The 22,095-nt window shown below is 35.6% G+C and overlaps 2 protein-coding genes and 1 long non-coding RNA gene across 10 annotated transcripts in view; 1 reads left to right on the plus strand and 2 right to left on the minus strand.

The window, feature by feature from the left end:
- Positions 1–2,947: 2,947 nt before the first annotated feature.
- Positions 2,948–8,600, minus strand: beta'COP (coatomer subunit beta'). 2 transcript variants are annotated; one of them, XM_076625628.1, is made up of 9 exons: positions 8,470–8,600; positions 8,223–8,383; positions 7,094–7,445; positions 6,080–7,018; positions 5,761–5,996; positions 5,347–5,685; positions 4,672–5,271; positions 4,278–4,565; positions 2,948–3,200 (listed from the first exon to the last, which is right to left on the minus strand). In XM_076625628.1, exons 2-9 carry the CDS (start codon positions 8,223–8,225, stop codon positions 3,162–3,164), a joined length of 2,796 nt encoding a protein of 931 aa, XP_076481743.1. In that variant the 5' UTR covers positions 8,226–8,383; positions 8,470–8,600; the 3' UTR covers positions 2,948–3,161. The 2 variants fall into 2 exon arrangements, with proteins under 2 accessions (XP_076481743.1, XP_033185718.1); XM_033329827.2 differs by having other exon boundaries at positions 8,223–8,576.
- Positions 8,601–9,098: 498 nt separating this feature from the next.
- Positions 9,099–13,289, plus strand: LOC117154654 (serine protease inhibitor dipetalogastin-like). Its single transcript, XM_033329828.2, has 7 exons — positions 9,099–9,123; positions 9,189–9,371; positions 10,416–10,559; positions 11,379–11,531; positions 11,641–11,814; positions 12,247–12,417; positions 13,030–13,289. The coding sequence occupies exons 1-7, from the start codon at positions 9,099–9,101 to the stop codon at positions 13,287–13,289; spliced, it is 1,110 nt and encodes a 369-aa protein (XP_033185719.1).
- The window catches only part of LOC117154658 (uncharacterized), a 78,456-nt gene continuing 66,356 nt past the window's right edge, over positions 9,996–22,095 (minus strand). For 5 of the 7 annotated variants that reach the window (XR_013060423.1, XR_013060421.1, XR_013060419.1 and 2 more), the window contains 2 exons: positions 14,016–14,158; positions 12,715–13,713 (listed from right to left, as the gene is read on the minus strand). This is a non-coding gene — a long non-coding RNA (uncharacterized LOC117154658). Of the gene's footprint in view, positions 10,520–10,589; positions 10,882–12,714; positions 13,714–14,015; positions 14,159–22,095 lie in introns of those variants that run through there. The other 2 variants (XR_013060422.1, XR_013060420.1) reach the window with 2 other exon arrangements.

Genomic DNA, 22,095 nt, shown 5'->3' on the forward strand with positions numbered 1-22,095 from the left:
TGATGGCCGTCCAAAATTAATATGGCGTCCAAATAAATTGTGCAATATGCATGATTTTTTCGAATAATGATCCATGTGCCTTAATTTTTTAATTCTTCTCATCAAAAGATTTCATATGTTATCAAAAAAAGTTATAGATTCGGTGTGCAATAGAATGATTATTAGTCACGGCTTAGACTAGCTTAGGAAATTAGTTAAAGCCGAGTGGATTAAATTTTATGTGGAAAGTTCATCCGGTTGCATTTTTTAAGGCGTTCGAATGGGAGGTAACGCGGTAGGCAGCCGAAGACAGCCGGGAATTCCTTCGTTTCCGTCGCGTCGAGATTCACACGCACGTGCATCGTCCGTGGCGTGTAAATAGAGGGCGGAGGTGACATATAGCGACAGCCAGAGCAAGCGTGTCGACCATTTAGGCGACTATTAGCAGCTTCACGGCCTCTTCCACGCACGTGCGACGAAGGGAACGCTTGTCGCCTCTTGCTGCCAGCTAAATTGTTCGATCCTGCGTGTCATTGACTAGCACATCATTATTAGTTTCACCGTTTTATAGTAATAATAAATGTAATCTCCCAAATACAAATAGTAGACACGATGTTGTTTGAATCCAAGAACAATAAAACACTGGAGGAACAGCAAGTTAACAGATGAATTAATTTATTTACTTTTTTAATTTATTAACTCACCCGAATTACAATGTTGATTGAGATCAGGAATAATGGAACACTAGAGGAACAGGAAGTCAGTGGGTGAATACATATATACTGATTGATCTATTTAATTTCAAATTCGTTTTTAATTGATTAACTCACCAGAATCGGGAATTTATATTTCTATGGGAAGGAGAATGAGCAGGAATCCCGGAAGACATTGGATTTTAATCGCACCCTCTTTCTTCTTTCAAGTTCAAGTCTTTATTCTATGACGGAATAAGCAAAGAAGGAGAACGTCGAATTTTATTGGAATGATTTTTGCCCATCTATATTTGGCTCCGCCTTAAGAATTACCCGGCTCGTTTACGTGGTCGTTAGAGTGGATTTAACTGGACGAAACGAGGGAGAGTGTGTCAGATATCGTTCGACCGAGTTCTGGTAATCCTCGCGCGGAACGGACGGCAATAAATTCTCAGCGACACTGGTTGGAGAAGAGGGCCGGAGTTACGCGGTCCATTTACTCCTCGAGGCGTCACCTAAAATCAGTTAATTATATTCTAGATACCCGACCACTTGGCCTAGTCCAACTGATATTATTTGCAACTTAAAACAAATAAATATGAAGGCTACAGGTGAAAAACATGATAAGTCACGTTTTCGGATTTTTATAGAAGGGCAATTTTAAAATTCAATATGTTGTGAACTAATTTTACATTTATCAGTTATGCAGACTGATAATAACCAAGTTAAGATAATATAAAAAACCCTAAACTGATATATTGTGCATTTACCATGTATTTTCGAATCTACCACATTATTCTTCTTTTTCAACTATTTCACGTTAAAATACTTCCTCACTGCCAAATGACATAATCAGAAAATGAACAAAAACGGACTTATCATACGTTTCTCGTGTGGTCTTCACATATGATTATCTTTACATTATCGCTGATCTTATTTAACATGAAAGTTAACTCCCAATTAACAACTCCTTAATCTATCCTAATTTCCTATGAAAATATATTGCAATAATAATAATAGTTGCGGTGTTAATCTGTGGACCTATATAATTTTTTAAAGAAGTTATCTATACACGTTTCTAATATCCAATGACCGTTTAGCCAAAGGGTAGAGGTCGGAACGCAAAAATCGCAAAATATTCCAGCGGCGGGCATCCAGGGAGGAAGGAGCGCCTGGCTCTTACAAAGAGCATAACGACGCGGACAATTTGTAGCAGAGTGTCAACGAAGCCGTTTCTATTTTCGAGACGACGCGCGCGGCTACCTTCCCGCCCCGTTCCCTCGTCTTTCTCTGTCTCCACCTACTACTGCATCGTTTTTCAGCTTGTTGTACCGGGTTCCCCGGGTGTCGCGTAAATTTACACGCGATTAATCCGTCTTCGTGGCCATCTCTTGTTATCCAGACACGCGGTTCCTCAATCTACTTTCGACTATAAAAATAACAAAAATGCAACAAGACACGCAGATAAATATAAACTTTCTAATGAAAAGAGGTTACAGTAGTTCCAATCTTTTAGTCTCCTCCGACCTACTTCCGTTTTCAAGATTGCTTCAACTTCATTTTAACAACTCTTTCAAATCTTAAACATTGCATAGACTTTGCTGTTCCGTCTACTTCTCTTCTTTTTTATATCTTCTTTAGGATCTGCAAACAATTTTGCAAATAAATGAGTAAGGTTCAAGCGCCATACAATGAAAGTAGAGATGGAATACGATAGTTCGGTCCTTCTTCGAGCACACGTTGTGCTGGAGAACGTCGGGGCACGTACCAGTCACGCAAAATGTATCTCTTTCTCTTTCTACAGTGGCTGACGACACGTACGCGTGCATGAAAATCGACGACTATTCGAGTTTCAAAGAGAGTTAACGTGTTCCTCGCTTATAAAGTGTTTGGATTATTTTTAGGATCCTTTAGTGGAGAGCTTGCTCAGCATGGAAAAAGTTATGGATGATGGTGACGTCATTGAAAGGAGATACGGAGATTGACAGGTCATTATTCTCTCATTGGGATGTTACTTGCACTGCGAATAAATTGAAAATTTATCGTATGTTAGTTTTTAGGATTAGAAATGCTTTCGTTGTAGTCTTTTACTCTTCACGATGCTAAGGAGACTTAAGGATGCCTATCTGTAAAATGAAATAAAGATTACATTTTATTGAATTACTCTGTTATATGAACAACATGTATTTGTATATCTCCTAAGTTCCTAAGCATCGATAAAAATGGTACCTCTTGGGAGAGTGCAACGATGGCTGTGGAAAGAAATAGATGGAAACTTATGTGAATGTTTTGTTATATTACAATATATATAATTCTCAGTACATGGATAAAGTCTGTGTGCACATGCTGAATATTGTGCACGATAGAAACACTCGCGCACAAAAACATTCTTCGACGGTTTCTTCTCTCTTTAATACTTGATTTTCTCTAAACAATTCTGGTTGGCTCGCAAGGAATGATTAACAGGAGAAAGGTATTCCAATCGACGGGCTAGTCTTCCTCGAGGAGGTCATCATCGAGATTCACACCCTGAAACAGGAAATATATTTTTCAGCATTACCATTTATCATCTACTTTTATTCACAGAATGTTTGGATAGTAGAAAAAAAAAAAAGAAATTTAAAAAAGCTTTAATGTATAAGAAAATCTACTATTTTAGGAACTTTGTATTTTCTTTACTCTTAAAAATTTTAATCTTTATTAGATTAATAGATAGTTTAATAAATATTGTATAATATGAAAATATGATAATTGAGCGAGAGAAATATTTGCTGTCTAAATAAAGAAAGCGTGATAAAACAATATAAACGAGGGAAAGGGTACACAAAGAGGGATTCTGTACACGAATGTTATGGCAATAAGGCTGTAAAGAGAATGAACCGTGACTGGTGCAAAGTCAACAAACTTTATGGCTTCGTAGTTCCCTCTTCACTCGTTGATGACTCAAGAATCCTAATAATCGATGTTTAGAAAGAAATTAGACGAGGAAAGAAAATATGACTGAAAATACTGCTATCGATTTTTATCTTAAAACAAAAGGCTCGAAATTCTCCACTTTCGCGTTACCTGCCTACGGTTTCTTTCTTTCTTTTATTTCCGCGTGTGTGTTTCGCCTTTCTTTGCTTTATTTAACGTGGTGTTCGTTCTGCTTGATAGGTGGAACGTGTTCACATACATCGGTCGAGATCGATATATTGCCACGCATACACTCGTTCTAGATGCGCGTGTGCGTACCACGCTTGGTTTCAGACTGTTTTAGTAATGTAATACCCTTCTAGAATTACGCGTCTGTATTTAAGGGTATTAAAGCATCGTCTAGTTACCCTCTTTTGTTCCCCACCCATGTTGTTCTTCCGTTTGACCTCGATTCACCCCTACCAGGGCCCCTCATGATTTTGATATCCCAATTAAAATAACTCTATTTCACAACATAATTAAGTCTGTATAAAATAAATAAAGAAGTAAATGTACTTTTATGCGCGTACACTTACTTTGTGTATGTAGAAGCACTTATATACGGACAGCATGCACAAGGTAAAAAATGTTGCATGAAAAAAGAAAAACTAATAGAAGAAACACATATTGGTAGTAACACAATGGACTTACAGTAGTATCTATAGTATCATCGATTTCAAGATCGAGATCCAGATCGTCCTCGTCCATGGTTAATGGTCTAGAGCTGCTGGTGGTCTTCGTAATCTTCTCGGGAAAATTCGATTTTCCCGTAGACGATGGGATTACCTTACCAATATCGAGATCCTGTAGCCTATTCATTATCATTTCGGTGGTTGATTCTTCTGCTTCGTCAGTTGTACTTGTAGCCGCTTTGTAGGTGAACCGATTCGCCTGCTCAGCCGCTAGCATCTCCTCGAATGGATTTCGTTCGACATTCGGCTATAATAGACATATGAAATCGCATTAAAATTCATTCTATGTTTTACAATATCACAAATTACTGAAATATTCAGAATTTTTAAAAAGAAGGTAAACCCATTCTTACTTTCATAGTCGGGAATGCAGATGCCGGAACCTTCTTCTTACTCTCCTCTCTAAGGAACTGTTCGACCTTCAACGCTTCTCTGTATCCAGGAAACAGGTTTTCGTACTGTTCAGGATCAGCCAAGCTCTGTCCAGCTTTCTTGCTCACAGACGAGAGTTTCTCCTTCCATAATTTTACAATCGATGAAACTTTACTAGGAGCGTACGTTCGTGCAAAGAACGCAGCCTCTGGAGTTCTGTCCGTTTTTAGAAGGATTTCCTGGCACTTGTCGAGGTCTCCAAGAATAAAATATGACAAGAAAGAAATATTATTCTTGCCCATATCATTAGCGTCCGAGCCTAGTTTTTGAATCATATTCGCGTTTCCTGTACTTGTGGCAAGCAGTAGGAGCCCACCGAAATCTTGCGCCTGATGCAAACATTCTTGTGCTAAGCACAATTTTCCTTTCTGAGTGGCGAGAGACGCCAATTGCCGCCATTTTTGCTGGCTATTCGCTTCCTTTGCAAGCGAGTGCGCCGTTACGAGGTCTCCCAATGCCAGAGCCAATTCAAACCTGTGTTCTGGATCCGTGGACACAGCCAATGCTTGTTCTTTGAAACCCTACAGCATTTTAAATGTTAATTCTTCAAATAAACAGAGTGTTTATTAGCAAGAGATTGTCTTAATAATACGAACTTGTTTTTCCAAGAAATGAGCCACTCGCGTACGATGTTCCTTGGGAACCGTGGGAAGAACTCTGTCTGCTGTCTCGAAATCTTTTCGCATAACAGCAGTCTGGTATTCTAATACAGATAATAATAACGAATACGAGACAACTGACAGTTCCTTGTCGCACAGATACAATCTGTTGTCCCTCGGGACATATCCAAGAAGATACATTGGTCTATCTAAGTGTGATACAGTCACAACTTCTCCACCGACGAAATAGTTTATCCGATTTACGCTATTTGTGTAAATGAAGCAGTCACCGACCCATAGACCAGTTTTCACAGTTTCACTCATTTCTGCTACCATCTATAAATGATATTAAAGGGTTTTAGAACATTACTTTCTTCATTGTAGGTATTAATGGCAGGTAAAATGACAAACCTCAAAAGCATCTTCAATGTCTTCTGAATTTTCTGGAGCATTTGCAACTGCATCAGCATGGTATTTTAAAATAAAGTATTGATCAGATGTAGCTAATGCTACCAGAGAGGCATTTTCGGCCCAATAGACATGTGTAGGTTGAATGTCTATACGACGAACTAACTTAAGCGTGTCCCAGTCGAAAAATGATAGACCAGATCCAGAAGAAACGCCCAACAAAAATCCACCAAAAATACCTGTATAATATAAATATAATAAATTAATAAAATTATATTAGTAAATGAAATACGGCAATTTGAAAAATAATTATTATATTTACCATCAGCACCAAAATCAGGCTTAAAGCTCTTCTTTTCTTTGAAGTTCTTGAAGACTTTTACAGTGGTATTACTTTCTCTGACAGCATACTGACTTGAATCAGCTGCCCAGATGAATTCCGATGCTTGACCAAAAGCTTTATTTCTTAATGCCATAGATGTGTAAATAATGTACTCTCCATCCCCACATACTACCAAGAATCTTCCATTCGGATTATGCTGGATAGTTTGTGGATAAATTTCACAGGCACCCATGTCTTTGACAGCCAGTGGGAGTCTCTCTCCATCTTGTGTTTCCTCTCCCAAAGCTTTCAAGTTCACTTGCTGTATTTCACTGTGTTTTGCCCAGACGATCTTGCCACCTAATGAATCCATTGAAACTGCAGGCTCCTCTCTACCAACTTTTACTATAACACTACTCTCATCATAACCAATTGCAACATTGTTTGAGCCCTTTAAACAAGCGATTGTCCATACTCTCTCAAAACCATAATTAAGGGAAGATTCCAATCTGTATGTTCCAGCATGCCATATTCGAACAGTTCCATCTTCAGAACCCGTAAGAATGATGGGCAATTCTGGATGAAAACAAACAGCACAAATATTCTGTGTGTGTCCTTCTAGTGTCTGTACACAAGTTTTATTTTGATAATCCCAAATTTTGACATAGTTATCGTCTGCTCCTGATATTAAGTATGGTTTGTCTCCACCATGGTAGTAATCAACACAATTTACACCTTTCTCATGACCATCTAGTGTGAAATTGGCCGTGGAAGATCCAAGCTGCCATACTTTCACTGTTCTGTCTAATGAAGCACTTGCAAATGTATTATTATCTTTTGGATTGAATACTACTTGCATTACATAGTGTGTGTGCCCTTCAAACACCTGTTGTGCTATCCAACCTTTTTCCCAGTTCCACAATTTGATTAGCATATCATCTAACAAGAAGAAAAAAGGAATTAATCAGAAATAAAATTATCATTAAAATTTAATAAGTAAGTTAATACACATACCACTACTTGTTAATATAAATGGTTGTGTTGGATGTACTGCAATACATCTGACATAGTCACTATGTGCCTCGAAAGAATGCACACGTTCCAAAGTATTATAATTAAATACTCTAACTTGCATATCATCTGAACCAGTAACAACCCAATTCTTGCGTGGTACAAATTTGGCTGTACGAACTGGTAAGTCACATACTTCAAATGTTTTAGCCAGCGTCTGAGTTTCATGATTCCAAATATTAACGTTTCCTTGATACAAGGAACAGAGCATCCATGGTTCTGTAGGGTGAAGGTCCACGCTCTTTACCCTGTCCGACCTAGCGGTCAGTTTTCGCTTGATATCTAACCTCAGTGGCTAAGGGAAAATAAAGTATATATTTATAATTAAAAAGGGAATATGTATCATATCATATGAATGCAATAAAAGATAATAGAAAATCTTGGGTAAAGCAATTAGTGAGCAATTTTAGGAATGTGTATTTTGTGACTTACATTGATATCACCAATATTGGTTTTATTAATATTACTCTTGTTGACTACAATTCATCAATGCTATTTTTTATTAATAGCAAGATTAATTGGCAATAACTAATAATGACAATAACCAACATACACATTTGTAAATGCATATAGCTAATATTATTATTACTTAGTACTGTTGTTGATTAAAGTTGGGATAGAAAAGTTCTGAATTAACAAAGTTTGAAAACAAAGTCGATAAAACTCATGTTGATGATATGAATGTAACCTGTACAGGATATAAGGACATTTACATTAAAGGTATTACATAAACAACATACATATTACATTAAGAGCAATTATATATCATATTTCTTAATGTAGATTTTTTATTATTTATAATAAATGTTCACGTAAGTGACCAGCTGTCCAAAATGAAAGAAGCAAATAGAGAAAAAAAAAGTGAGACAATTTATCATTAAACATATTTAAATCGAGCGTATCTTTATTGGAAGCATCTTATAATAATCATTCATTAGAAAATTATAAAAATCATTCATAGTTATAATGATCCAATTGTTCGTCACTGCCACAATAGTTAAGCGCAAACATATACACAGGAGCGAATGAAAAATTAACTAAATTACGTTATCTTCGTTCCTAAAATACGTACCATTTTGCACTGTACAACTTGTATTTACAGTATTGAATAAATTCGAGTCTAATAATACAGATATGAAATTTAAATCTTCTCCCATAAAGTAACTACGTGGCCCAACTTTTCTTCCACCACACAACCTACACCTCCTAAAAATGGCGTTGATCTAAAGGTTCCTGCACACAGTTGCAGTAATTAATCAGATATATTTAGCGTCAAACGGATTGTTCAAATTAATTGTACTATCGAATCTTATAATAACCTCCGTGATAACTTTTGCATACGTGTTAAGTTTATCAAAAGACTTGAATATTTGATTATGAGTTTAGTGAGACATTATATGATGTGCCAAACCCTTATCTTATATCTTCATGATGTATCGTTACTGAACTGTCGATAAAACAGAAATCGTTTACCATAAAATTTTTTATTAAGAAAATTGTACAGTCGGTAATCTATTAGATCTTCCAACGATATAGTAGGAATGGTAATTACCTACTAAATGGCGGTTTATTTGAACCTATTATACAACTTGTAATTTTAAATATGTATTTCATAAATATGTACCTATGCATAAAAGGAAACATTGTAATAGTTTTTTATGTATCTTTTCGTCTATCAAAATCACGCTGTCATAAATTGTTTTCTCGATTGATAACGCATCATAGCGAAGCATGCAAACCACGTTGATAAGATAATTGCAGTTGCGTTCCATTCTGATTAAACGAGAAAATATTGACAATAAAAGCACGTGCTGAATAAAAAACCTTATAGAGAGAAATGAAAAATAATCTACTTTAATACGTCATCCTTAAGATATAGCGATTATATCTCGTATAAAATACGGTTCACAAAATAATTTTAAAGTATGTACTTATACCTACACCTACCATGAAGTACTTTTTATTCTTTTTCGGTAAAAGAGGAATATTTACCTCATTATTGACAGTTTATTACATTTCACGTAATGTCGATTTTTAGGTTTCACACTGATCTGTAGAAGAGGGTGGACTTTTATATTGGCGAACAAGCGAATTTTTTACCAAAATTGCGAAATTTTTAATAACGTAGATTTGTATGATGGTCCAGTATGTGGTAGTGATGGCATTACTTATGCCAACGATTTATACCTGGACTGCGTTAACTATCAGACATTTCAGAACGGTGAGTAACAATGAAATTTCCCTCTTTGCAATTCTAAGCTTCCATGCTTCGTACAATTACGCGAGTTTAGGTCACGGCATACTTAAACATTCACGAAGCACGTACGCGGGGCGTACATGAATTTTTAATTCTATGGAATACCATGTTTCTCACTATACTTGGCCGGAAGCCGCCTAATTCAACGAACAATACCGTATATCCTAGCTGCATGGTGAAATTATTCAAACTTCGTTAGCCTTCTTTTCTTGCAATTTTCTTGACGTATACTGTATGTACTACATACAGTATATATGTCCTGGCAACATTATTCCTTAACTATAGTAATATAGGAACATGTTAATTTTTTAGTGCACTCCTCAGATATTCTAATAAAGAATAAAAGTTTGAACATATAAATAAATTGTATTTATATTACTGCTTTGAACTGAAGACCACATCTGAAGAACATGATATATAAGTTACATTTTCTGTATTTTATAAATTCAATGTGTTTTATATCATTCTCTTAAATAGTATTATAATAGTATTCCAATTAATGATATAAATATTGATAATAGATTCTATTATACGGATTAATACTAATTAAATTAAGTTCATATACTAACTAAGCTAATATTATTCGTTTCTGTGGATTTATCAAAAGCCTTATATCTTCAAATCTACCAGATTATTTCTTTCTTGAATTATTTCATGTTAAAATACTTTTTGCCAATCACCAAGTGACAAGTAAGAGTTAGAAAATTATCATATTTTCCTGTGAGATCTTCGATCGTAAATTACAAATAGAATGCGGATATTTATACAAATTCATACTTTCATTATGTATATACATTTGTGCATCTTTAAATTTCCCATAAAAGCGTAAAAATCCGCAATCTAATTATAAGATTCAATTTAACTGCTGATTACCGAGAGACATACCTCGGATCATGTGGTATTTGAGAATAAATTTAATGAAATTAATAAAAATGATTCATAACTTACGTTAAGAATAATATTTACCTTCATACATTCGTACTTTAATGAACGAAAATTCCTTTTCAGTGATACCAATGCATTCTGGATATTGTTTACCAGTGGATGATTACTGCAAGATAAATCTGTTTTATCGGCCGATCTGTGGATCGGATGGGCACACGTACACGAACCTGGAATCACTTTCATGCGTTAATTACAATCGTTCGCAGAGTAAGCAAGACAAATTCTGAGTATATTTACCGTGCCGTTAATACGGATTAAAGTTAGCAAAAGTTGGCTGGCTGGAGAAATTTAGTTGACCAGTCGGACTGAGAGAGGTTCGCGAGACCAGAATTCCAGCTTGCAAACTCTGGCTCGTTGTTACCCACTAATGTCCGCGGGTATTGTTACATTTTGTCGTCTGGTCGCCGACTCTCCTAACAATGCAAACTAAAAATCCCTTATCTTCGAGTTAGTAGAATTCCGCGAACATGAGCAGCGTTTCCAGAGACTACTGTCCCTCTGAGTTTCGTTGACCAGGTCCACCGTGGATCTAATGCAATATTAGAATTTAGCTTGAGCTTGTTCTCGTTAGGTTTCAACTAGGTTTGCGGTATAACTGAAATTGTAAAACGTTAACTTGTTGTCGGTGTTAAGACGATTTATAGTAAAATAAGACCTCGTTATTGGTCATTATGAAAGAATAGTTTTCTGACATTCTTAGACGCGACAAAAAAAGTCAACGCGAATTTATTTATTACAGGAAGAACGCATAAACGATAGCGGATTCTGAGACAAAATTTATCAAATTTTCTTTAACTATCCAATATACAGTTAGTCAGCGTTTGTGTCAGTCGATGACTTTAAATTTGGAAAATACGGAACCAGTTCAAATGCGGCAAAATGAAAAGATGCTTCAGATATAATTCAGCAAAACATCCATTCAATTGCATAATTCATTAATGTGACAATTATTTTAAGACTGTAACAGATACGTTCAGCTCTGATCCGAAGCAGTAAAACGTTAAAACTAATGTAATATTATTTTAGATGTAACAGTAGCTTTAAGCGGTCCTTGCAAAGTTATGGATCGCTGTTATAGCTACAGGACCTTATCGTACGGTTCCAACGGTGTCTGCGCGAATAATGGTTTGACCTATGGAAACGCGGCTCAGGTGAACTGTCTCCGACAGATTAACGTTGGTAAATAGAAACAGAAATAATTATACGAAACCTAACAACTACATATGTTACATATGTCATAAAGAAGCTTTCATTGTATCCGATATTACTAGGATCTTGATCGTTTCAGATCTGAGGATTCTTCATAACGGTAGTTGCACGGTTAGGGAGGTTTATGATATTTATGACAGCGTCGAAAAGATCTGTGACATTGCCAATAGTAGGTTCGAATGGAATCCAGTGTGTACTTCAGATGGCGTTACCTATCATAATCCTTTTAAGTTTTTGTGTTACAAAGCTCGTGGTAAGTTGTGTTACCAAGTTTTCGTGGCTAGTATTCTTTATTCTTATATCGTATATATTTCTATCAGATCGAGTAATAAGTTCGTTTAGTTTGTTTTAAAAAGAGCATATCAAGTATTCTATCTAATTAAGGAGTAACTTATTTATGTCATTTCTCTGTGAACATATACTTTTCATTAAAAAATTCAGGTACATTTCAGGTACCTTTATACTTTTCAAACAATTTTGAATGAACTTATTACTTAACTCAACGTATATGTATTATATGCATTTTGTTCATTTTTATACATCCTTAAATTTCTCGTATAAAGAATCGCATAAAGATCCACGCTCTATTACATATTGTATTCTCTGTTTGTAAAGTTTCGTGAGATTAAAGTTGAGAAGATGAATGATCTCAGACTTCGCGGGCCTTTCCTAATTTGTTTTTCAGATTTGAAGACGTTGGTATCAGATAACGAGTGCGAGAAGAACACGCAGTTCTCGTGTGCTCATCTCAAATCCTCTGCTAAGACCTTCAGTGCAAAGGACGAGGTTTGCGGAAACGATGGCGTTACCTATCAAAGTATCCATCACTTACAATGCCACAACAATCAAAATAAATGTCAGTGCTGTCTTGGGAAGACCTTATTTAGCTAGACTACTTATTCAGTCTATTATCAAATATTCAATGTTTCTCCTTAATTGTCTATGGCAGCGATTTTCAATCATTTACATCTCGTAACACGCTTCAAGGCAAGGTATTGACAGTCGAACGCCTGTTGTTTGTATTTGACAGTCTAAAGTCTAAAGGAAAACAGGTCACTGCACCTGTCTAAATCAGGTGTTGCTTGTTTTAGAACTTTTTCTGGCACACCGGTTGAAAATCACTGCTTTCTCATATGCAATTAAAAGTAGTACATGCTTGTTCGTGCGTTTCATTATTTAACAGAAATTTCTAATAAAAGCGCCACGAACTTTTCAAATAACTTGATACAATGAAGGATCAATTGTTTAAAACTTTTGTCACTTCTGCGAGATATATACTTGTACCAAACATTTTGTAGCTTCTATAGATACATTCTCAGGTTCGTTTTAAACTTTACCAGCGCAATCACGATAGTCGTGTCTCACTAAACTGGCGATGAATTTTCAAAACGTTTTACATAACACGTACAATATACGCGCAAAAGATTTCCAAGTAGACAAGCACTGTTACTTCATTTTTCTTTCGCAGATTTGTCCCTGAAGCATTCTGGAGCCTGCGTCGACCCCGACGACAACCCCTGCAGATCCATACCCGAGGAAAGTCTCCGATTTCCGGTGTGTGGAAGCGATAACTTGTCGTACGTGAGCCCAGAGGCTTTATGGTGCGCGAAATTGAGGTTTCCAGATAAAAGTGAGCTAATCTTGCTTGGTCTTTACAAACTTCAACCCCTAAAGGCTATCACGAGCGAAATTTCATATAAATTTTCTTTTAATATTACCATCCCATAACGAGACCATCACGGCCGATAATTTTTCTATTCTTTATCCTAATATCCAATCATACTAGAACGCTAATTAATTACTTACATCTTCTCGATTTTATCGATTCTTAAAACGAAAGGAACAAGCAGACGATTTTCCTTGATGACAGCTTTCAGGGGTTAAGGCAGAATATTCAATGCTCTGCGTTTTAAACTGAAATCAGTCATCGAAGAAACCTCGTAATTATTTATCATACGAAATATTCTTTTCGGCAGATTTGACGCTTGTCTACGACGGACCTTGCTAGCTGTTTCACGCGATTAATCCACGTTTCGTTCATCTTGCGTCATCGAGGATGAATCACTCGCCTCTGGTGGATCTTCCTCGAGAAAATAGCTGGAACCGCCTCCCATGTACACGTCCATCCAATGCTCTTCATCTTCTCGGTCACCTGTACAGAAAATAAATTGGTATAAAGCGCCGGTACGAATTGAAACGGAAGATATCGCTATGATAGCACCTCCGGGGACAAAATGGCCAGCTGTATGGATCAGGCAGAATTTCCTTCGAGAATTCGTTGTCGAAAGTTATCGACGAGCAGGCAGATAGCTGTGGAAGCAGCACAACCATCGTATCCTAATATTTTATTCACGGCTGATGTCATTCGGCTCGCGTGCACATTTTTATCTCTCTTTCACTCGCCTTTTAAGCAGAACAGCGGGACGTTTTAACTGCCTTAAACGCATGTCTTACTTCATTTTTGCCGCCGTGGATGTCCATGAGGCATCCGCTGGAAGGATTCTTCGTGTAATCTTCTGGCTGCTCGTTTAACTGACACGTGTCCATACTGCTGAATCTTCGTTCTTTCATTATTCATCGTATACGCTTGATGTTTCCTGTGAATAAAATTTCTAAGATTATTTACTACACATGTGCGGTGATTTATATTTCAAGTGGAATCAAATATAGCGTGTTTTTCATTTACAAGAAAATCTCTACGATAATGATGTTACAAGGCGAGATATCAGCTTCCTTTATTATTTATTATATATATTATTATTATTTATTACATACATATAACAAGTAATATGGCGTTATAGCATATATTGTATAATGTATACGTTATATAGGGCTGACAAAAATGTTAAGCAAGAATTGATTTAGGAGTTTGGCCCATTTTCGCGAAGAACATTTAACCAGCTTCAGATGGGAATATTTTTTCACTTTATCTATTAAGATATTTTGAAATGAATAGAAACAGCTTTGTTCGTCAAAAGATATGTAATCATCGCAGGATAATTTATTCGTCATTTTTCCAAGACGTTAGGAAGATATGAAAAAATGCCAATCTTTGATATTAAACATTTTTCAATATTCTATGAATTTCATAGCGTTCTCCTTCGATACGTATTAAACAATCAGTGTAATTCTGCTAGTAATTGAACAGTGTTCTTTATAAGATTTCCTTAAATGTTGCTGAGCTGGATCAACATGTATCATAGTTGGCAGATAATTTCTTTAAATTTTATAAAATTGTAAAACTTGCATGGAAGAGGAACTGTCGATGAAAAGGCTATTAAGTTTGTAAGTTTAAACTATCAAGTACAAAGAATCCTTGGAATTCCATTCCATAGTTACAATGTTAAGAGATAAATTTCGCAGCCGATCGAACAAGAAATTGCGAATGAAACGTTACACGTTAACCCGTTGCTACATTCGAACTAGATCAATTAACATGCCAGAGAATTAGCGTGATCATCGAGCTTTACTAGGCCATTGCAAGTCGTCATTTCGTGTATCTGTTCTTGACCCGTTTTTCAATTAAACTTTATCAATCTCTGAATCCTCTACTTTTAAACTGACAACACAGCCACGAATTTCCAAATTTCTCTAAATATAGTTTAATAGAATTAAACGAATAGAAATTAAATAGATAGGAAACTGTCTTGCTTATTAAATGTTAAATACTATAGAAACGATTATATTATATATGTAGCGTAATAATAATTATATCACAGAGACTGTACCGCTATTTTATACATTTTCATAAATTATTCGTATTCGTAATTAATAATAATTATATCGTATAAATGTAACGATTGTTCAACAATTCATTTTCATAATTATTTGTATGGTGTTTGAATTGTGCGTATGTTTGCATTATTTGTGTGTGTAGATTTTCGCATTTCCAAAATTCGCATTAATGCATAAACTGCGCAGTCCAATGGCAAGTACAATCATCGTTCGACCTGTCTGCATTTTTTGCGTGACTGGTATTATTTATATAACCTTGGCTACACAGCCCGGAAATTGATTTGGTTTGATAATATTTTCTGACAGCCGCACGTACCTGTAACTTCGTCGAACTTGGCTTTGCACACACGAAGTTCATAAGATTCAGTAGATTTCTTATATATATATATGTATTTTGCTAGAATGTATTTATGAATGAAAAAATGTTTTTATAAATAATATATGGCAATACAATGACGTGTTAAAAATATATGGATAATATATGGCAATATCATAACGTGTCAAAAAATATATGGATAATATAAAGTAATGCAATAACGTATTGAACTATATAGAGATAAGGGAAATAGATAATATAAATAATATATAGTAATATAATAATGTGTTAAAAAATATATGGATGATATATAGTGATACAATAACATATTAAAAATATATGGATAATTTATAGTAATAGAATAACGTATTAAAAAATATATGGATAATATATAGCAATACAATAACGTATCAAATTATATATTGATAAAGAAGATGAATAATATAATTAATATATAGTAATCCAATAACGTATTAAAAAATATATGGATGATATATAGTAATATAATAACGTGTTAAAAAATATATGGATAATATATACTAATACAATAACGTATCAAATTATATAGGGCCAAGGGAGATAGATAATATAAATAATATATAGTAATATAATAATGTGTTAAAGAATATATGGATAATATATAGTAATAAATAACGTGTTAAAAAATATATGGATGATATATAATAATATAATAACGTGTTAAAAAATATATGGATAATATATACTAATACAATAACGTATCAAATTATATAGGACCAAGGGAGATAGATAATATAAATAATATATAGTAATATAATAATGTGTTAAAGAATATATGGATAATATATAGTAATAAATAACGTGTTAAAAAATATATGGATGATATATAATAATATAATAACGTGTTAAAAAATATATGGATAATATATACTAATACAATAACGTATCAAATTATATAGGGACAAGGGAGATAGATAATATAAATTATATATAGTAATATAATAACGTGTTAAAAAATATGTGGCTAATATATAGTAATGCAATAAGGTATTGAATTACATATGGATAAGGAAAATGGATAATATAAACAATACATAATAATAAAATAACGTATTAAAAATATATGGATAATATATAGTAATAAATAACGTGTTAAAAAATATATGGATGATATATAGTAATACAATAACGTGTTAAAAAATATATGGATAAGGGAGATAGAGCTACTATGAACACCTATGTGCTATTATAACTTAAACATCTCTTCACACGTATATACATGGATATCCGTGTGAAAAAGCTACACTATGATTTCACAGGTTTACATTTGGCCAGGGTTATTCCTTGTACCTTTACGCTCTTTTTTTTTCGTACGAATATTCCTATCGAATTTTCCATCGTTGAATCACGTTTCTGCAAACAGAACCACGTGTTCTATCAGGTTGGAATTATCGTGGCAGAGATTCTTCCCGAGAAAAATGAGTTTGCGAATTGTCTGCACGCGATCAGGGGAAGAGGTGACCTGCTTTCCGAACTTTACCCATTTAGGTATGTCTCTCAAGTGCTGTTAATTGTGCCTTTGCGGTCGACTATTGCTATTTTTGCTTCCAGGGAGTCAAACGGTGGATATGAAAACAGAAAAGAAAAAAGAAACAAGAAAGTAGAACGGGAAAATGGAAAACAGATTCTGGAATAAGGCTTCCTCTGATATTTGTTCTTTTATTCCTCGCGTTTTACACGTTAATAGGCGAACGATTAAGTTTACGATCGGATAGGATGGAATTGCTCGGACGATTAAGCTGTTTACAATGTTCCTTTGTCGGCGAATAAATAGCCTGTCGTGTAATTTGTAATTATATTCGAACGATGACTTCAGAAAGCCTTCCTTCGATCCAATGTTCCACCGTTTTCCGATTGATTTGATGAGAAAAACGCATCTGAATGGAAAGACACATCTCATAAAACTTGATAGACTCTATAATAGATCTTGTCACAGAGTTGTCCTTTCTACGTTTTGTACACAGTGAAATTTTGCACACAGCTACTAGCAGATTTCTCTCACAAAACTTGGACCCGTGTGAACGCTTAACCAACAACGAAAACTAATTTCCAGTTGTCGAATCGACTTTGTACTAAACATAGTAATTAATCGTGGTTGCGCGCTAATCTTTCGTAAGCGCGGAGATTTCTGCTTAGAAAGGACTGAGAGCCAGGAAACGAACGATTATAGAACCGATTACGCGAAGTAACTCAGAGCCACGTCGACTTCCTGGATGCCAGGCGATCGAGAAGACAAAACCTGATTGGGAAACGGGTATCGGAAGTCTCGGATAGCCGGAAGCCAAGAGCCAAGAGCTAAAGACCAGAGCAAAAAGGGAAAGGAATTTGTCCCATGAAACAGACACCGATCTTACATCTTTCTATCCTCGTGGAATAGTTTCCTCTGACGATTTATCGGAGAAAATATCCTCCGATAGATCGCCTAGATCACGACTGATCGATAGGTGATCGAGAAAAAAAGAACGTTCACCCAGATGGTAGGATGAGCTTGTCCTGGTTAGGTTTCGACTAGGTTTGCGGTGCAACTGAAATTGTAAAACGTTAAAATGAATGTAATATTATTTTAGATGTAACAGTAGCTTCAAAGGGTCCTTGCAAAGTTATGGATCGATGTTATAGCTACGAGACCTCATCGTACGGTTCCGACCATGTCTGCGCGAGTAACAGTTTGACCTATGAAAACGCGGCTCAGTCGAACTGTCTGTGACAGCTTAACGCTGGTAAATAGGAACAGAAATAATTATACGAAACCTAACAACTACATATGTTACGTATTCCATAAAGAAGCTTTCATTGTATCCGATATTACTAGGACCTTGATCGTTTCAGATCTGAGGATTCTTCATAACGGTGGTTGCACGGTTAGGCAGGTTCGTGATATTTATGACAGCGTCGAAAAGATCTGTGACACCGCCAAAAGTAGGTTCGAACGTAATCAAGTGTACGCTTCGGATGGCGTTGCCTATCCTAATACTTTTGAGTCTTCGGATCACCTGGATCACGGCTGATCGACGAGTGATGGAGAAAAAAGAATGTTCCCAGCGAGATGAGGAGCAACGCGTGATCGATGAAACCGATGGGGCAGAAGTCTGTGAAGAAGCCTGGGAAGTATAACGGGTGAGAAAGCACGAACGAAAAGCATCGACGACAAAAGGAGAGCCGGATAAATAATGTGTCCGCTGTGTAATCGTGGCGTCGTCAGGAAAGGAGCAGTAGGTCACCCGAGATCTCGTCTAGTCCCAGATGCTTCACAGAGCCGGGACAAATAGTCGCCATGACCTCCTGCGACATAGCGAACACCTTACCGCGGATTTTTATTCATTTATGGGACATTTAATTTAACAGAAGAATACAAAAAATAGTAATAATAGTAAAGTATAACAGAGTGGTAATTAAATGGTTAAATGGGACTGGGAGTCAGATAGATTTCAAGATACGAATCGTTTAGCCAAATTTAAAATTCACTGGTCAGATAGATGTGAATTCCTTTAAGCGAATATCAGCGTATAAGTTGAACACGATGTTGACTCAGTTTCAATCGAATTCCATATGTTTTATAGATGCAGGTTAAATACTGCACGACCTGCTGCGATATTGCCACCGATATACCGTGGATTTTTATTCGTTTATGGGGAATTTAATTTAACGTAAAAAATATATAAAACAGGCAAAGTATCGACTATTTTACTGCGGATTTTTACGCATTTATGAAAGACTTTTATGCACATTTCGTGATGCAAAAATCCACACAAGATGTTTATATAATATGGATTTTATAATAGGCAGAATGAATTCCTATTTAAATTTCATACGTGCGCTCATGAGGATACAATACAAATTCGTATAAAAATCTGCAGTAAAAATCAACGTATTTTCATTATCGAGTTCCGATTGAAATCTATCCTGTTTGCTTAAAAAATAAGTTTATGTTTGCCTAATTAAATCAGTATACTTAGTATTCGAGAAGTTTATACGACGAATTTCATATTTCAAAGAGTCGAAGAAAGGTATCTATGGGACAGAAATATCAAAAATTTCCATGATGTCTAAAAATTTCACCAACGTTTGCAGCCGTTTGCAAATATACAGGGTGGTTGGTAACTGGTGGTACAAGCGGAAAGGGGGTGATTCTACGCGGAAAAAGAAGTCGAAAATATAGAATAAAAATTTAAAAATTTAAAAATTTAAAAATTTAAAAATTTAAAAATTTAAAAATTTAAAAATTTAAAAATTTAAAAATTTAAAAATTTAAAAATTTAAAAATTTAAAAATTTAAAAATTTAAAAATTTAAAAATTTAAAAAAATAACGTCAATCGAGACAACGATCTACAGATCTGTTATAACGAGACGCGATAAAGTGTACGCGTACCGAGCCAAAATTCAAAGTCGATTTTCTCGAAAACAAAGCCTCGAACGAAAAATTTTTATTCTATATTTTCGACTTCTTTTTTCGCGCAGAATCACCCCCTTTTCGCTTGTACCACCAGTTACCAACCGCCCTGTATACAGAACAATAATAAAGAAAGAAGATAACATTGAAAAATTGAAAATGTAATTTCCACGTTCACATGGCAATTCAAAGGTCGAAGAAGGGTACGTTACATAAATATCAAAAAAGGGAAAGCTATTTACTCGTCTTCGCCGAGTTACCTAGAAATTCCGTAGCTGTGAAATGAGAGAACGTTTTCGTCTCTTCCTCGTTCGAGTCGTCGACCTGAATCGACTGCGAAAATGTTATGCAAACCGCGGTCGGTTAGCCTAACGTTGCCTCATCGTCGACCACGAATTAGCCAGGAATGTCATTGATATCGTGTTTCCTATCTTCCTGGTCCCGTTTGGCGCACGATTCCGATGGTCTTTGACAACGATCATCGTCAAATTTCCGACTCGTTCGTTGAATTAAAATAGGCGCATGATTATCTTTGTCAATCAACAACACTGTACGTACATAGATTGGAATAATTCGAATAAGAAAATAATATTCTCGTCGAGTTTTCAGCATCGTGCAAACAGCTTTTTTCTCGCAATTAATTCGGACAAGGGAGGCGGTTCTAAAATTTGCATGTTAGTAAATTTCTGCAGAGAAATCTTCGCAGTTTAAACGTACAAGCAGATGATTTCTGAAAATTTCCACGATTTCAAAATTTTCCATCCTCGTGCCATCCTAATCGCGAACGATTCTTCGTAATCATCACGTCCATCTTCCACCTCTCACATCCTGCAGCACGTGCATGCAACAGGAAAACATGAAATACAACACCGTTGTTTGGACGATGAATTCAGGGAATTCCAATTATTTCAATTATTCGAACAAATTTGCCTTTCCTTTGTTCCCCTCCGATCCTTTGTTTTCTGTTTCCATCTTGAGTCGTCTATCGATCACAAAGGTTCACACAAGCTATCACACGCTCTCGAGTTTCTATTCGCAGAAGCGGAGATTTGACATGCGAAACGCCCAGGATTCCTTCGATCGGAGATCCAAACGCAGATGTAAAATAATCTCTAAAGTCCGTGGCAATTTGCTGGAATTTGCCATTTCCGTCCGGCTAAATCCTCGCGTCATATATTTGCTATGGCGATTAATTTAATCATTGGTCGTCACTAGGTAAATCCGTCAGTGCCAAGTGTCAACGTGGTATTGTATCGGTGTGTACTACCTGGATAAGTGCAATCTCGACGATCTAAATACCAGAAGTAATTTATACAGTTAGCAGCTTTAGTTTTTATGTCCGTTCGTCGACGTTATCGCGAATTAAGTCGCGGATCAAATTCTGTCGAGATAATGCTGCCTGCTCGATTTATGCTCAAACAGACATTTACTGTGCTTATTTTACTCGAACGCTTGCTGCACCATTCCTTTGCGAATATATTGGCTTGGCAACTAAGTGGTTGCGGATTTTATCAATACCACCTAATGACAAAATCCGCAATCACTTAGTTGCCGACCCAACAATTTAGGATATTTTTCAATATTTTTATATATCATAACTCAAATTCTGCATATATTGGTTTGGCAACTAAGCGATTGCGGATTTTGTCATTAAGTGGTATTGATAATATCCGCAACCACTTAGTTGCCAACCCAATATATCATGCTCGCTATTTGACTATATGAAACTTTTGGAGATTTTTCCTAGCACTGTAACGAGAATATACGAATATCGCGATTACAATGGGAAAATTTGGAGCTGCAATAGACTCCGGTTTAACAAGATTAACACGTTACACGTTATATGAATTCATTGGAAATTATACACAGAAGTTAGCAGAAATTTTCTGCAAATATATGTAGAATGTATTTTGCTGTTTCGAAATTCGCATTACGAGACACGAATGAAGAACAATGGTATAGATTAGATTTTCTTGCAAAATTCCATATAAAAATACAGGGAGGAAATTTGTAATGAATATACTATGCGCGCTGTTAAACATTTTTGGACATT

The sequence above is a fragment of the Bombus vancouverensis genome, chromosome 16 (assembly GCF_051014615.1).
Source record: "Bombus vancouverensis nearcticus chromosome 16, iyBomVanc1_principal, whole genome shotgun sequence".
Lineage (NCBI taxonomy): Eukaryota > Metazoa > Arthropoda > Insecta > Hymenoptera > Apidae > Bombus > Bombus vancouverensis.